The sequence below is a fragment of the Thamnophis sirtalis genome, unplaced genomic scaffold (assembly GCF_051295495.1).
Source record: "Thamnophis sirtalis isolate CommonGarterSnake01/CBP01778 unplaced genomic scaffold, rThaSir2_p1.2 scaffold_4, whole genome shotgun sequence".
Classification (NCBI taxonomy): Eukaryota; Metazoa; Chordata; class Lepidosauria; order Squamata; family Natricidae; genus Thamnophis; species Thamnophis sirtalis.
This window is the reverse complement of record NW_028261384.1, coordinates 3,615,494-3,632,087: the sequence shown is the minus strand read 5'-3', so window position 1 is coordinate 3,632,087 and position 16,594 is coordinate 3,615,494. Positions and strand designations below refer to the sequence as shown.

Sequence of the window (16,594 nt, the reverse complement as noted above, 5' to 3'; positions counted from 1 at the left end):
AGGACTGCCTATAAATTAGGAAATAAACCTCTTGTGTTGTTGTTGTTGTTGTTGTTGTTGTTGTTGTTTTTGCCTTAGCAGATACCACCAAGATATCAAGCATTTCCCAATCGTTAAAACAATAAAAAATGAAAATATTTCACCAAACAATTATGTATGAAGGGGAACAGAGCTATAAAACGAACGGATTGCATTTCAAAACTTCAACTCTTCATTTGCATTTTAAGCCGTATATTTCCTTTCGTGTACACAATGCATCGGTTACAAATGTGTGTGTGTGTGTGTGTGTGTGTGTGTGTTTTATTTGTGCTGATAAATAAATAAAGGGAGACTAGTATAGATCTATTTCAAGCTATTTAGCTCTCATCAGCTAGCCATACCCTTACTGGAATGGCTAGCTGATGAGAGGGTATGGCTAGCTGATGAGAGCTAAATAGCTTGAAATAGATCTATACTAGTCTCCCTTTATTTATTTATCAGCACAAATAAAAAACACAAATATAACAAAGGCAACAGTAAAAATATTGGGTTTCTGTCGTGATGGACTCTTGTGACGAGCCGATTGACAGATGATGGAAGCAGTTGGCTTCCTCCCATAATTGGAGCTTACCAGGGGTTGTAAAAATCTAATAGATACCTTTCACCCTGGCTTCACTGATAATGGATAAGAGCCTGTGGCCTAATGGCTAAGATGTCTGCCTAGTATGTAATATAGCCCAGGTTCAAATCCCAGTAAGGTTATGGCTAGCTGATGAGAGCTAAATAGCTTGAAATAGATCTATACTAGTCTCCCTTTATTTATTTATCAGCACAAATAAAAAAACATATATTCACGAGATAAAAACACAACTTGTTTTGGCAGGTTTTTTTTTTATATGCAACAGAAATAATGGTAGATCACAATTAGGAACATATCTGAGAAGATTTACATAAAGTTTGGCTTGTCCTAACATAGTTCAGTCTTACATAATAGAAGTAGTCCTCGACTTACAACCACAATTGAGCCCAAAGTTTCAGTTGCTAAGCGAGGCAGCTGTTAAGTGAATTTCCCCGCCATTTTTACTATCCTTGCCACCATTTTTAAGTGAATCCCTGTGGTTGGTAAGCTAATATGGTTGCTAAATGAATCTCGCTTCCCCACTGAATTTACTGGTTGCAAAAGGGGAATCTCCTGGACACTGCAACCGTCATAAATATGAGCCGGTTGCCAAGAATTTTAATCACGTGACCATGGGATGCTGCAACGGTTATAAGTGTGAAAAACGGTCGTAAGTCCCATTTTTCAGAGCTGTTGCAACTTCAAACAGTCACTAAATGAAAAGTTTTAAGGCGCGGACTACTTCTATGCAAAAATTTGCAACGATTCAGAATCTCCCTTAGGTTCAGTTAAGCTGGCTGCCCACTTGTGGGAGGACACAACCCGAATTTTAATTCAGTTTGATCTCCCAGATCGATATCATATATCCAACGTGTGCCGAGTTGTAATCAAGCGATATATTTTAAAATCAGCCACCGTTTCCTATGGAGGGGGTAGGGGGGAAACCAGCAATACATTCAGATATTCCAGATATTTTTTTTACTTGGAGTTTTATTTTGGAACGTGTCTGGAAGATACACAGCGAGCAATCAATGCACTTTAGGTTCACCAGCAAGGCAACTGTGAAATTGTCAGAGTTTCAGAAGGACAGTTGGCATCCGTAGAAAATAAAGTTAGGACATAAACATATGGATGTCACCACACTTTAGGGAAGAGAGACTTTTACTGTAAGTCAGTGGTTCCCAAACTTGACAACTTTAAGACTTGTGGACTTCAACTCCCAGAATTCTCCAGCCAGCAGAGCTCTGCTGGCTGGAGAATTCTGGGAGTTGAAGTCCACAAGTCTTAAAGTTGCCAAGTTTGGGAACCACTGCTGTAAGTTATGGCGGTAGTCTCATCATATGTGCAGCTTCGTTATCAAAGTACATTTTTTTCTTCCACGGCTTGGATAACATGCTAACTGGCCCACACATATGTACATGCTAAGCAAGGACTGGTTATTAGCCAAGGGACCCTTTTTAGGGCCATGTGGGAATATAATGTATAAGTGGTCATGAGTGAGCTAGATACAGGGATGCTAAAACATATGAAGAACGGTTGCAGGAACTGGATATGTCTAATGTAATAAAAAGAAGGGGAGACATGATAGCAGTGTTCCAATGTTTGAGGGGCTGCCCCAAAGAAGAAGGGGTCAACCTATCATCCAAGGCTCCCGAAGTCAGGACAAGAAGCAACGGATGGAAACTAATCCAGGAGAGAAGCAACCTAGAACTAAGGAGGGATTTCCCGACAGGGAGAACAATTAATCAGTGGAACAAATTGCCTCCAGAAGTTATGGATGCTCCATCGATGGAGGTTTTTAAGTAGAGATCAGACAGCCATTTGTCTGAAATGGTATAGGGTTTCCTGCCTAGGCAGGGGGTTGGACTAGAAGACCTCCAAGGTCCCTTTCTGTTCTGTATTCTGTTATTGTGTTACGATATTTGATATTCTAGGGCCCCTGTTTCCAGAAGCTGGTACCAGTGAAGCTGGACCTGCTCCTGAGTGGGGAAGGACTTCATTGCCTTAAGGAATCTGATTAGTTAGTTGGTCCCGATGACGTCAGTTGAGTTCTCTCCCATGGCAAGAGACCTTCTAAAGATAAGAGGCCATCAATAGCAATAGCAATAGCAGTTAGACTTATATACCGCTTCATAGGGCTTTCAGCCCTCTCTAAGCGGTTTACAGAGTCAGCATATCGCCCCCAACAACAATCCGGGTCCTCATTTCACCCACCTCGGAAGGATGGAAGGCTGAGTCAACCTTGAGCCGGTGAGATTTGAACAGCCGAACTGCAGATAGCAGTCAGCTGAAGTGGCCTGCCGTACTGCACCCTAACCACTGCGCCACCTCGGCTCTCAACATCAACATCAACAATCAAATAGGATGCCTTAGGTGGTGATTGGATACCTGGAGGTGCTTCGACAGGAAAAGGCATCTCTCTGGAATGCCATGTTAGCGCTTCCTGCATTGGGCAGTGGGTTGGACTAGATGATCCTAGGGGATCCTCTAACATTCAGTGATTCTAGGTGTGGTATCTGCACCATCATCCTGGGGGAGGCCTACCTATTCTATGTCCGCCTTTGTCAAATTTGGTGACTTTTAAGACGAGTGGACTTCAATGAGTGGACTTCAACTCCCAGAATTCCCTCACCCCACGTGCTTTAACTGGTATGGACTTCAACTCTCAGCTGGGGAATTCTGGGAGTGGAAGTCCACCCAGCTTATAGTCGCGGAAGCTGAGGAGCACGGCTCTATAATATCGCTATTATGAGTCAACGCTCATTTGAGGGCATAGAATCAAAACATCTGTGTGTGTGTGTGTGTGTGTGTGTGTGTGTGTGTGTGTGTGTGTGTGTGTGTGTGTGTGTATTCTACTCTCTACCAATGGGGGGGGGGAAATGTTTATTTTCCTAATATCTCCAAATGGCCCAGATTCTCTAAGTAAGTATCATCTTTATTGTCATTGTACTTAAATACAACTCTACCAAATTTATTTTCTTCCATCGAATTTCTGGGTCTTAGACTAAGATCTTTTTTCTTTCTCTCTGGATGATATATTTCCATATTTATTCCCTGCTGCAGGCAAACTCTTCCTGGGCTGAAATAATACAAAAACGATCTATTTCCCCCCCCCCAAAAGGCACCTATCCCTTTGGCTCCAGAACAAAAATACCAGCCTCCAGAAACATCTCCCTTCAATTCTCCCAAAATGATCCCCACCCCCCACCCCCAGTTTAGAAATTTGGGGAGGAAATAAAAAATAAAAAACACAGAAAGAAGGAAAATCATCGTGGCTTACACACAAAAAAAAAACATTTGGAAAAATGGCAGGTTGTTTTAGAAAGAGTCTATAATACTGATCAAACAGATGCAGGTGTAAAAAAAAAAAGAGAGAGAGAGAGAGAGAGAGAGCACGTTTTCAGAAGTGGGTGCCTTCGTTTTCCCCTCTTCCCTTTATTTCGGTTTCATCTCTACTCGCGAGTCGTCGGCGTCCAGTTCGTATTCTTCCACATTTCCGGTGGTCCAAATTTTTATGCGCTCTCTGATCTCGCTGCTCCGGGGTGCCAGGATGAAGTCGTAGATGAGAGCTGCGATGACACCCCCCAAAAAGGGGCCAACCCAGAAGACCTGAAATTCAACACAGAGAGAGCACTGAGCAATACAGCTGTGCCCACTCCCCCCCCCCCGGTTGGCAGAATGCCCAGCCACCAATCCATCACTGCCCTGCGTATTTCCCTCAATGTGTCTTGGGTAGTCTTTAAAACTGGGAAGAAAATGGTAAATGAGCACCTGTGAGCAGTGTTCCGATATCTGGGGGGCTGACCCAAAGAAGGGGGAGTCAAGCTATTCTGCAAGGCACCTGAGGGCAGGACAAGAAGCAATGGGTGGAAACTAATCAAGGAGAGAAGCAACTTAGAACTGGAGAGAAATTTCCTGACAGTGAGAACAATTAACCAGTGGAACAACTTTTCTCCAAAAGTTGTGAATGCCCCAACACTGGAAGTCTTTAAGAAGATGTTGGATAGCCATTTGTCTGAAGTGGTGTAGAGTTTCCTGCCTAAGCAGGGGGTTGGACTAGAGGATCTCCAAGGCCCCTTCCAACTCTGTTATTCTATTCTACTCTCTACCCCAAATGGTGCAAGAGAATACTTGGAGCTCGAGGTTGAACTGTGGTGCCCTTGGTGCTCTCTGAGCTTGGGGGTTTTCTTGCAGAAGTTTCGTGACCCAACTAAATAACATCATCAATGCTAGAAGGGAAGGGGTTACAAGGAAGAGGGGGGAGAAGAGGAAGAGGGGGAGAAGAGGAGAAGGAGGAGAAGGAGGACTGTAGGGTTGTTGGTTCTCTCTGAGTTTGGGGGGGGGGTTTCTTGCAGGAGTTTTGTGACCCAACTAGGTAACATCATCAATGCTAGAAGGCAGGGGGATTTCTAGAGAGGAGGAGGAAGTGGTGGTGGAGGAGGAGGAGGACTGTGGGGTCCTTACTGCTCTCTGAGCTTCTTTGATTGCCTGAAAAGTTTAATGGCCCAACTAGGTAACATCATCAGTCCTAGAAGGGAGTGGGATTGTAGCTTCTAGCACTGATAATGTTACCTAGTTGGGTCACAAAACACCTTCAAGAAAAGAAGCAAGCTCAGAGGGCACCAAGGATGTCACAATTTCCTCCTCCTCCTCCTCCTCCTCCTCCTCCTCCTCCTCCTCCTCCTCCTCCTCCTCCTCCTCCCCCCTCCAAGCACTGACGACGTTACCTAGCCAAGTCACGAAATGTCTGCAAGAAAACCATTAGGGAACTTGCAAAATGGCTACACTGAAAGTCCTCGGCTTGTAACCGTTCCTTTGGCGACCTTTTCAAAGTCACAATGGTGCTGGAATAAAGGGACTGAGGACTGGTCCTCGCACTTACGACCACTGCACCATGGTCATCCGATCGAAGTTCAGCGTTCGGCAGCCGAGATGTCCCTTGCTTTTTAGAAGCAGAGAGACAAGCAGAGCCTTTTCGGGTGATGATTGCCAGCAGTGGTTGTTGTGTGCGCATACGTGGGGGGTGTGTGTGTGTGTGTGTGTGTGTGTAAACCATTGCTGGAAACCATCACCGCAAAACATTTGAAGGGAAAGCCCCTCCGTCGATTCCTTCTGCTTTTTAAACTGCTTCTCCCTGCGTTTTCCTCTGCTCATCATCCGTTTTTGCCATTCCCCCCCCCCCACACCCCGCACCCCAGTTTTATCCTGAAGTGACAGGATAAAGCAGCTCAAACGTGATTTTCACGAAACTCTTCTATCCCACCGCGGGATTCTCGGGTTAGCCCCCTTTCCGCCAGGCCCACGTCCGGCTTGGGATTCTGATGGGAAAAACCTACCCAGTGGTCGACAAAGTTAGTGGTCACCAGAGCAGAGCCGAAAGAGCGTGCTGGGTTAATGCCGCAACCGGTGTAATCAATCTGTGAGAAGCAAAGAGAGGGGAGATTCGATTAGACAGAGCCGTGCTTGGAGGCCAGAGAAAGTCATTTCAGCAAGAATCGTTTAGGGGCTTCCATTCGTTGCATTGAGAGCTGAGTTTCCAAGTTTTAAATATCACGGGCAGTTCGGGACACAGTTGATGGTTTGTTTTTATTTTATTTATTTGGTTTGTCAACCTTGAATGAGAAAAGAAGTATGAATATGACACATAAACATATAGGCAGGTATACGTATGTACATAGGAAATGAGTACAAATAAATGGGGATAGTAGATTAGATTTAGATTTGTTTTATTTATATGCCGCCCTATTCCCTGCGGGACTCAGGGCGGCGAACAACTCAAGCGAGAAAGGGAACACACAAATACAAGACAAGCATTTAAAATAGCCAACAACCACACAAGTCGAGAGGGGAAGGGATCCAGATCAGCAGCTCCTTTTAAAGAAATAATCTAAAACAGTGTTTCTCAACCTTGGCAACTTGAAGTTGTCTGGACTTCAACTCTCAGAATTCCCCAGCCAGCGAATGCTGGCTGGGGAATTCTGGGAGTTGAAGTCCGGACATCTTCAAGTTGCCAAGGTTGAGAAACACTGATCTATTGTTTCCCCGCGTATTATTGTGGTGGAAGCTGAAGAGGTCATCGACAAATAGGGCTTTGTAGCAGACAATTTCGTGTACTATGCTTAAATCAGAACGTAAGCGGCTAAGTTATAGGTTGCCCAATCCCAAAATTTCCACCCTGGTGGCATAAGGGATTCTATTGTGAGCAAGAGGAGTGGAGTATCCTCCTCGTGAAATACCTCTGGATTCGCTCAATTGTACTAATGTCCGTTAAACAGCGAGGATTCCAGACAGACGAGCTGTATCTGAGAATTGGTCTGGCAAAGGTTTTGTAGGCCCTAGTTAGCAATAGAGTGTTACCGAAAAAGAAACTTCGCGAAATTAAGTTAACAACTCTTAATGGCAATGCTGTTACAGTAAGCTGTAGGATGCAACTAGATGGCTGCGCAATTCCAAAGGTGGTTTAACTTGATAAGACTTCGTTGGGAATATTTGCATCCAGTTTTGGTCGCCAAGATGTGAAAAAGATGGGGAGACTCCAGGAAGAGTGCAGAGAAGAGCAACAAAGAGGATTAGGGGACTGGAGGCTGAAATATATGAAGAACGGCTGCAGGAAGTGGATATGTCTTGTTTAATGAAAAGAAGGACCAGGGGAGACGTGATAGCAGTCTTCCAATATCTCAGGGGTTTCCCCAAAGAAGAGGGAGTCAAACTATTCTCCAAGGCACCTGAGGGCAGGACAAGAAGCAATGGGTGGAAACTAATCAAGGAGAGAAGCAACCTAGAAGTGAGGAGAAATTTCCGAAAGTCAGAACAATTAATCAGTGGAACAGCTTGCCTGCAGAAGTTGTGACTGTCCCAACACTGGAAGTCTTTAAGAAGAGACTGGACAGCCATTTGTCTGAAATGGTATAAGATCTCCTGCCTGAGCAGGGGGTCGGACTAGAAGTCCTCCAAGGTCCCTTCCAACTCTGTTATTCAGTTATTCTATGCACTGATTTGCTTTCCAATTTGAGGACATGTCAATATCTTCCTTCTTCTTTGGAAAACGTTGCGAAGGGCTGTGATAAGGGAGGCATTCTGAAAAACTGAATCAGGTTTGTGGGTCGACCAAATGCCTATGTTTATACTTACTGTCCTGTCTTGTAGACATGAGTGGGACCAATCACCAGGAGACGGAGAGTTCTAGTCCTACCTTAGGCATGAAAGCCAGCTGGGTGACTTTAAGCCAATCACCAGGAGACAGAGAATTCTAGTCCTACCTTAGGCAGGAAAGCCAACTTTAAGCCAATCACCAGGAGACGGAGAGTTCTAGTCCTACCTTAGGCATGAAAGCCAGCTGAGTGACTTTAAGCCAATCACCAGGAGACAGAGAATTCTAGTCCTACCTTAGGCAGGAAAGCCAACTTTAAGCCAATCACCAGGAGACGGAGAGTTCTAGTCCTATCTTAGGCATGAAAGCCAGCTGAGTGACTTTAAGCCAATCACCAGGAGACAGAGAATTCTAGTCCTACCTTAGGCAGGAAAGCCAACTTTAAGCCAATCACCAGGAGACGGAGAGTTCTAGTCCTATCTTAGGCATGAAAGCCAGCTGGGTGACTTTAAGCCAATCACCAGGAGATGGAGAGTTCTAGTCCTATCTTAGGCATGAAAGCCAGCTGGGTGACTTTAAGCCAATCACCAGGAGACGGAGAGTTCTAGTCCTACCTTAGGCATGAAAGCCAGCTGGGTGATATGAACCAGCCCTTCTCTCTCACGGTCCAACCTATCCTCAAAGGGCTGTTTTCATTGTGAGGAAAGTAGAAGGGGGAAAGGAATTAGATATATTTGCTGCGTTGAGTTTTATTTGCAAGAATGACAAAGGCAGGTTAACAATAAATAACCTTTCAAACAATAGATTTCATTTATGTTTATGTACTGTAGCCACAGAAAAAGTATCTTTCATTTCTGTTTATGTACTTAGCACTGTGTGTGTGTGTGTTTGCGTGTGTATATGTAAAACACATTTGGGGTTGGTGTGTATTTTACGGAGATGGGGGGCCACCTAATTAAATGGATTACATACAAATAGCTCAATGTATGGAAAACAAGATAGGAGAAACGATGGCAGATTGATTGATTGATTGAACATTTTAACTACTTTAATTGAGATGTAGGGTGTGAAATGCGTCAGGGAGAAAATGGACAGCGGCTGTTTTTGTTTTCTTCACAGCAAAGAAAGAAAATAGTATCTTTTTTTTTTTTTTGGCCTTGCAGAACATTTCGTGTACCGAAGAATTAAAACGGTGGGTGGACTCTCCCCAAATCAGCAAAACACACATCTTCTGTTGGTGTGTCCAAGGGGGAACTAGTCCACGGGGTCTCCAAACTATGCAGCTTTAAGACTTGGGGACTTCAATTCCCAGAATTCCCTATGCTGGCTGGGGGATTCTGGGAGTTGAAATCCACAAGCCTTAAAGTCTCCAAGTTTGGAGACCTCTGGACGAGAGCAGAGGATTGGAAGAAAAGAGAAGACATGAAGGAAGGAAAGGGAAAAGAATGAATAGACAATGGAGTTCAATGAGTTGAAGAGACAGACACAACAATTGTAGGTGTGGGTACTCAAGAAGAGGTGAGGGGAAAAGAAGATAAGGGTAGAAACTTTCTATCAGTTGGTATGCTGTGATTGAATTCCACCATGGCACGATCAATACAGGTAGTCCTCGACTTATGACCACACTTGAGGCCCACATTTCCATTGCTATGCAAGACGGTTACTAACTGAGCTTTGCCCCATTTTACGACCTTTCTGCAGTTGTGAAGCAAAACCCTCTGAGCATTAAGTGAATCCGGCTTCCCCATTAACTTTGCTTTGGAGGTCAGGTCATGGCAACCATCATAAACATCATAATCCAGGTAGTCCTTGACTTACGACCGCAACTGAGCCCAACGTAGCTCTTGCCAAATGAGACAGTTGTCAAAAGTGAATTTCATCCCATTTTCCCTGCTCTGTTGCCACGGTTATTACCTTATTTCCCCAAAACTAAAACAGGGTCTTATTTTCTTTTGATCCCCTGGAATAAGCGCTTGGTCTTATTTTCGGGGAGATCTTATTATTTTTTTAGGGTGCAGGAGGCGGTGCGCGTGGTCACCTCAGATGGCTGCTGCTGTGTTGCAGTATTTTCAGGGAGGGCTTATTATCTGGGGAGGTCTTATTTTTTTCAGGGTAAATGAATCATTGGTTAAGCCAGTAATACAGCTATTAAGTGAATCTGGCTCCCCCCCCCCGTTGATTCTGCTTGTCAGGAGGCCGCAAAAGCAGATCACACAATCCCAGACATGGCAACAGTCATAAAAAGGAGCTAGTTGCCAAAGCGACTAAATTCAGGGCTCAATTGTGATTGTAAGTCGATGACTATCTAAGGCAGAAGTGTCCAAACTTGGGGACTTTAAGACTTGTGGACTTCAACTCCCAGAATTTCCTGGGAGTTCTGGGAGTTGAAGTCCACAAGTCTTAAAAGTTCCCAGGTTTGGACACCTCTGACCTAAGTGGATGAAAAATATTCCCTTGCTCAGGAAAGGGAAAGAGAACCAGGTTGTCCTCAGCAGAGGGAAATATGCAAATGTAACAAAGGTTAGAAGGGAGGGAGGGAGGACAGTAGGAAGTCAGGATGGAGAGGAGAAAGGAGAGGAATAGGAAAGGCAGAAGAAGGGGGGAAGGATAAAGAGGAGGAAGAGAAAGAGAAGAGAAGGGAAAGAAGGTGGGAAGAAAAGAAGGAGAGAAGAAAGAGAAAAAACTGGGGAAGGAAGGAGGGAGGAAGAGAAGAGGGTAGTAAAGAGGGAAAGAGGGAGGGAAAGAAAGAAAGAAGGAGAGTTGAAAGGAAGGAAGGAAGGAGGGAGGAAAGGAGGGAGATTAAGAGAAAAGGAAGGAGGAGGGAAAGAGGCAGGGAAGGAGGAAAGGTATGTGAGAAGGAGGGGGGGACCGAGGGAGAGAAAGGAGGGGGAAGGAAAGGAGGAAAGGAGAAAGAAAGGAGGGAAGGCAGGGGAGAAGGAAGTAAGGGGGGGAGGAAGAAAAGAGGGAGGGAAAGATACCTAACCTTTGATGTTTATAATGATTTGAAAGTATGGGAATATCTCGAAATGTAGTTGTATTGTTTGTTACAAGTTATGGATGTTGTATTTTCTTTTTACCAATAAAATCTATAATAATAATAATAATAAAAAATATTTCCCTTGCTCAATCTATTCTTTGTTCTGACCAGGCCAATCCGGCTGTTGGGGGATGGTTTGGCACTTTTTGAAAAGCCAATCTTCTGGAACAGGAAGTGGTTTGGGAGAGCCAAGTTAGCATGTTCCAAGTCCCTCAATTGTGGTCTGGAGAAAGGATGGAAAGTTCTGGAATCCCCCGGAATAGTCTGCTCCAAAAATAGAATTTTTCACAGATCTACCGTAGAGGCAGAATATGATCTGCAACTGAGATGAACGGGATTAATCCAAGATATTGTCCTAAAGGTAAAGCTAAAGGTTCCCCTCGCACATATGTGCTAGTCGTTCCTGATTCTAGGGGGCAGTGCTCATCTCCGTTTCAAAGCTGAAGAGCCAGCGCTGTCGAAGACGTCTCTGTGGTCATTGTGGCCGGCATGACTCAAGCAGCCCCCGAAGGAGCATGGAACGCTGTTACCTTCCCACCAAAGGTGGCTCCTATTTTTCTACTTGCATTTTTTTTTTACGTGATTTCGAATTGCTGGGTTGACAGAAGCTGGGACAAGTCACGGGAGCTCACTCCGTTATGCGCCGCTAGGATTCGAACCGCCGAACTGCAGCTTTTCTGATCGACAAGCTCAGCATCTTAGGCACCGCGTCCCTTTAAGATATCGTCCTACTTGACTTTAAAAAGTCAACATTGGATGGTGTGTGGTCTCCCATTCCAGGAGTAAAGATGGCATAGCTGTGGAAGGTTGTGGGAATCTTCAACAATACAAGAACGTGTCTCAAAGAATGATATGTTTTTAGGGACGAGTTGGTGCCTCCTCTAGGAATGGTCCTTTATCCATACCTATACCTGCCTCCCCAGGTGCAATTGGGTGTCTTAAATGATATAAAGGTACACCTTCTCCATTATCTAGATCAGTGTTTCTCAACCTTGGCGACTTTAAGTCCTGTGGACTTCAACTCCCAGAACCCCCCAGCCAGCAGAGATGGCTGGGGAATTCTGGGAGTTGACGTCCATAGGACTTAAAGTCGCTAAGGTCGAGAAACACTGATCTAGATCATTCTCCAACCCTTCAAGTAGAACACGGGAGACATTAAAAAAAAAATCCTCGTGTTGACAGGTTCTATCATCAACAGAAGAGAATATTGGTAGGTTGAATTGTGAGTTGATAGATTCTTGCAGACATTTCATGACCCAACTAGAAAACATCATCAGGGCTTGAAGGAAATAGGATTTGGGGAAGGGAGGAGGAAGAGGAGGTGGATTGTGGGGTCCCGGGTGCTCTCTGAGCTTGGTTGTTTTCTTGCGGATATTTCATAACCCAACTAGGTAGCATCATCAGTTCTAGATGGATAAATTCTATCATGCCATTGCAACAGTTATCTTCACTTTTCTGACATTTCCCTGTCCCTTATGGGTTCCCCTTGGAGGTACACTAACTGCTTTGCATTGTCTTTTGCAGAAATCTACCAAGTTTGCATTTAATTAGATTAGAATATGGGTAGATCTTTTTAAGTTTTCCTTTCCGACCCATTCAGAATGGGGAACTTGGGGATAGAACACTTCTGGAGCACGGATCTCTTGAGGCAATGTTTCATTAACTGAATTAGGTAACATCATTAATGCTGGTGAGTGTGGGGTTTGCTGATCAGCACCGCTGTATATAAAGATGCTAGCTACTAATATACAGGCACTGATGAAGTTACCTAGTTGGGTAATGAGATGTCTGCAAGAAGAAAGCTCAAGTCAGCTTTCTCTTTCTTTTTCCTCCTCCTCCTCCGTTTCCTCCTCCTCTTCTCCACAAACCCAAATTCCTCCTTTGCACTGATGATGTTTCCTAGTTGGGTCATGAAACATCTGCAAGAAAGCCCCCAAACTTGGAGAGCGTCTAGCAGTGGTGGATTTCAAAAAAAATTCAAACCAACTCTGTGGGTGTGGCTTCCTTTGTGGGAGTGGCTTGCCAGCCATGTGACCTGTGGGAATGGCTTGCCGGCCATGTGTTTTCCTAGCACTGATGATGTTTCCTAGTTGGGTCATGAAACATCTGCAAGAAAGCCCCAAATCTGGAGAGCATCTAGGAATGGTGGGTTTCAAACATTTTTTGAACCTACTCTGTGGGTGTGGCTTCCTTTGTGGGAGTGGCTTGCTTGCCATGTGACCTGGTGGGAGTGGCTTGCCGGCCATGTGTTTTTTCTCTCTCTCTCTCTCTTTCTCTCTCTTTCCTTCCTTTTGTCTCCCTGTCCCTTTTTCCTTTTTTTCTTTCATCTCTCTCTCTCACTTTTTCTTTCTTTTTTCTTTCTTTCTTTCTTTCTTTCTTTCTTTATTCATTCTCTCTCTCTCTCTCTCTCTCTCTCTCTCTCTCTCTCTCTCTCTGCGCGTGTGTGTGTCAGTGGTGGGTTTCAAAAATTTTTGGAACCTCTTCTGTAGGTGTGGCCAGCTTTCCAGGTCCACTGGTGGAACCTCTTCTAACCGGTTCGGTAGATTTGACGAACCAGTTCGACCGAACTGGTGCGAACTGGTAGGAACCCACCTCTGGTGTGTAGGATCCCACAGTCCACCCGGACCTACAAATATTTTCTCTTTTTTGGGGGGGGGGTAACCTTTTTCAAAGACTGTCTCAGCTACCCCCACCAGAAATCAACTTCGCAGTTGAAAGGCTATAGAGCACATTGATTGAGAATGGGCACCGTAATTGACTCTTCTTGCGAGCCCTTGCTGTATCTCCTCCCTTTATACTCACGTGAATTATTGTGGTGTTCAGTCTGAGCTGCTTCCATATCCTTTTCTGCTTGTTTTGAACTTCTGTCGCTTTGGTAACAGACTTGGCCTATGGTTAGGGTTTTACTTAATATGGTACAGGACCAAAACAGTTCTTTATTTTTCCATACAACCCTTGCTACAGTGCAAAATATAATTTCCTACCTCATTCCGTTTTCCATCAATTTCTATTCCTATTTAATCTATTTCTTTTCTATTCTTATGCTCCGTTTCTATGGTCTTACTCCTTTGTGTATAAACCTTTAATCTTAACTATTTCTTAGCTCTTAGGGTTTGTTTTTTTTTCCCTTTTAATTTTCCTCTTCGCTATGTTCTTATTCTCGTGGGTATAAATGGTGTGACTTTTTAAAATTATTATCTTAGTTCTTTAAATTTTTTCCTGTTTTCAATGTTCTTGTTCTTGTATGTATAAATCTTACGTTTTTAAAATATGACATCATGGCTTTTCTTCAAAAAAAAATTCTTTTCTATGTCTATAATCCTATGTGTATGGTTTTTTCCCCCTTATTTATTAGCTCTTAGGTGTTTTTTTTTCTTAAAAAAATCCTATTTTCCGTGTTCATGTTCCTGTGTGTATATATTTCATTTTTCCCCTTTATCTTAACTATTTCTTAGATTTGCTTTTTAATTTTCCTCTTCCCTATGTTCTGATTTCTATGTGTATAAATCTTATGGTTATTTTTTTTTAACCCCCACATTTCAAATTTTCTTCTTTATGTTCTTATTCCCATATGTATAAATCTTACATTGTTTTTAATCTTAACTACTTAGCTCTTAATTTTTTTTAAATTTTCTTCTTTTCAATTCACATAATCCTATTATGTATAGATCTTACGGGTTTTTTATTTTAACTATTTCTTAGCTTTTAGCTTTTTTTAAAAAAAAATCCTCTCTTATATATTCTTATTTATCAGTGCATAAATCTTTTTTTAAAAAAAATAATAATCCTATGGCCAAATTCATACAATTTGCATAACTAGGGTGCATGAAAACCTACAGCCTACCTTAACACGATATGTGTTGACTATGATCACATTTTATGAGCTTAATGTATGAAATTAATCCAGCATAGTTGGTTAATTTATGATTCAGTATATTGCATTATAGCCCAGAAAATGGGTCAACCCAATAACAAGGCTACAGAGAGTCCTCGACTTACAACTGTCACAGAACCTGTGCATTATGATTATATGCCTTAACTGTTGTAAAACAGGTCAGTCACATGAAGCACTGCAGTTGTTAAATTAGTTAACAGCGTTGTTGAGTGAATCTGGCTTCCCCTTTGACTTGGCTGATCAGATGCTCACAAAACACGACCCCTGGACACTGCAACCGTCATAAATATGAATCAGTTGCCAAGTGGCAGAATTTTGATAACGTAACCCCCGGGGGGGTCTTGCAAACACTGTGAAAAAGCACTTTTTTTCAATGCCGTCATAACGTAGAACGGTCACTAAACAAATAGTTGTAAGTCGAGGAATACTTGTAAGAAGAGATGGGGCATCTCTTTCCTGGATCCACCTGAAAGGGCCAACACAGGAATCTGGGTTAAGCTGGAAATCTACTTTTCGGTTCATTATGTGGTGCAGTGGTTAAAGTGCAGTACTGCAGGCAATCACCGCAGATGGGGACTGCAGCCAAGAAATGAAAAGACGCTTGCTCCTGGGGAGGAAAGCCATGGCAAACCTGGCCAGCATCCTAAAAAGCAGAGACATCACCCTGCCAATCAAAAGTGTGTTTAGCCAAGGCTCTGGTTTTCCCAGTTGCAATGGATGGCTGTGAAAGTTGGACAATAAGGAAGGCTGAGCATAAGAAAGAATGGAGGCCTTTGAACTCTAATGCTGGAGAAGACTCCTATGAGTCCCTTGGACTGCAAGGCCATCCAACCGGTCAGTCCTAGAGGAGGTCAACCCTGGCTGCTCTTTAGAAGGCCAGATCCTGAAGATGAAGCACAAATACTTTGGCCACCTATTGAGAAGGAAGAAGGACTCCCTGGCGAAGAGCCTCATACTGGGAACGATGGAGGGCAAAAGAAGAAGAAGGGGACGACAGAGAATGAGGTGGATGGATGGTCACTGAAGCAGTAGGCATTAAATGGACTCCAGAGGATGGTAGAGGACAGGAAAGCTTGGAAGAACGTTGTCCATGGGCTCACGATGGATCGGACACGACTTCGAAATTAACAACAATAACTGCAGGCTACTTCTTCTGACTGCTAGCTGCAGTTCGGCAGTTCAAATCTCACCAGCTAAAGGTTGACTCGGCCTTCCATCGTTCCGAGATGGGTAAAATGGGGACCCAGATTGTTTGAGGGTGCGGGGCATAAGCTGACTCCGTAAACCGCTTGGAGAGGTCTGTAAAGCACTGTGAAGCGGTATATAAGTCTAAGTGCTATTATGGTTTAGCAAACGTGCCAACACATGGATCTTGAATCTGTACTCACCGCCAGTAGATGACCCAAGGCTACGGAAAGACCGATGGCCAGTGGTGCTGATCCAGAGACGTCCGTTCGCCTCTTGTCCGTTGTGGCGAGCACACAAAGCACCAGCTGCAGCGTTGCAATGATTTCGATGCCCAGGCCTTGACCAGCATTCACCCCCTTTGCCAACTGCAAAAGGACAAGAACACAAAGAGAAGCAATCAACACTCTGCACCAGGATGAAGCTGGGTTGGACGCTGGCTCAATGAATGGCCTCAGTGGGCACTTTATGACTGCTAAGTTCACTTAACAACCTCTGCAAAAAAAAAAAAAAAGGTCCTAAAATCGGGATGGACACATGATCAGACCGACCCGTTTTACAACCATCGTGATTTGTGGGCCGGCTCCATTACATTCCTGTGCCCCAGACTACCTGGATTGCTATGTAACCAATACGGTTGTGTGTTTTATGGCACCGCATTATGTTTTGAAGCTCCAAGCAACGTTAATAAATAAGCTGATTAGAGAGTCAGAAGCCAAAATTAAATGCCATTCCAAAGAGGAAGATTTGTTTGAACTTAGGGTAGGACCAGGGGTGAAATGCTACCAG

The 16,594-nt window shown here is 43.8% G+C and overlaps 1 protein-coding gene across 1 annotated transcript in view; it reads right to left on the bottom strand.

Moving 5' to 3' along the window:
• Positions 1-3,710: 3,710 nt before the first annotated feature.
• The window catches only part of AQP1 (aquaporin 1 (Colton blood group)), a 37,284-nt gene continuing 24,400 nt past the window's right edge, over positions 3,711-16,594 (bottom strand). The window contains exons 2-4 of the mRNA XM_014067036.2: positions 16,009-16,173; positions 5,935-6,015; positions 3,711-4,207 (exon numbers count right to left, since the gene is read on the bottom strand). Of these exons, the coding sequence (XP_013922511.1) occupies positions 4,034-4,207; positions 5,935-6,015; positions 16,009-16,173 (420 nt within the window). The 3' untranslated portion in view covers positions 3,711-4,033. The remainder of the gene's footprint in view (positions 4,208-5,934; positions 6,016-16,008; positions 16,174-16,594) is intronic.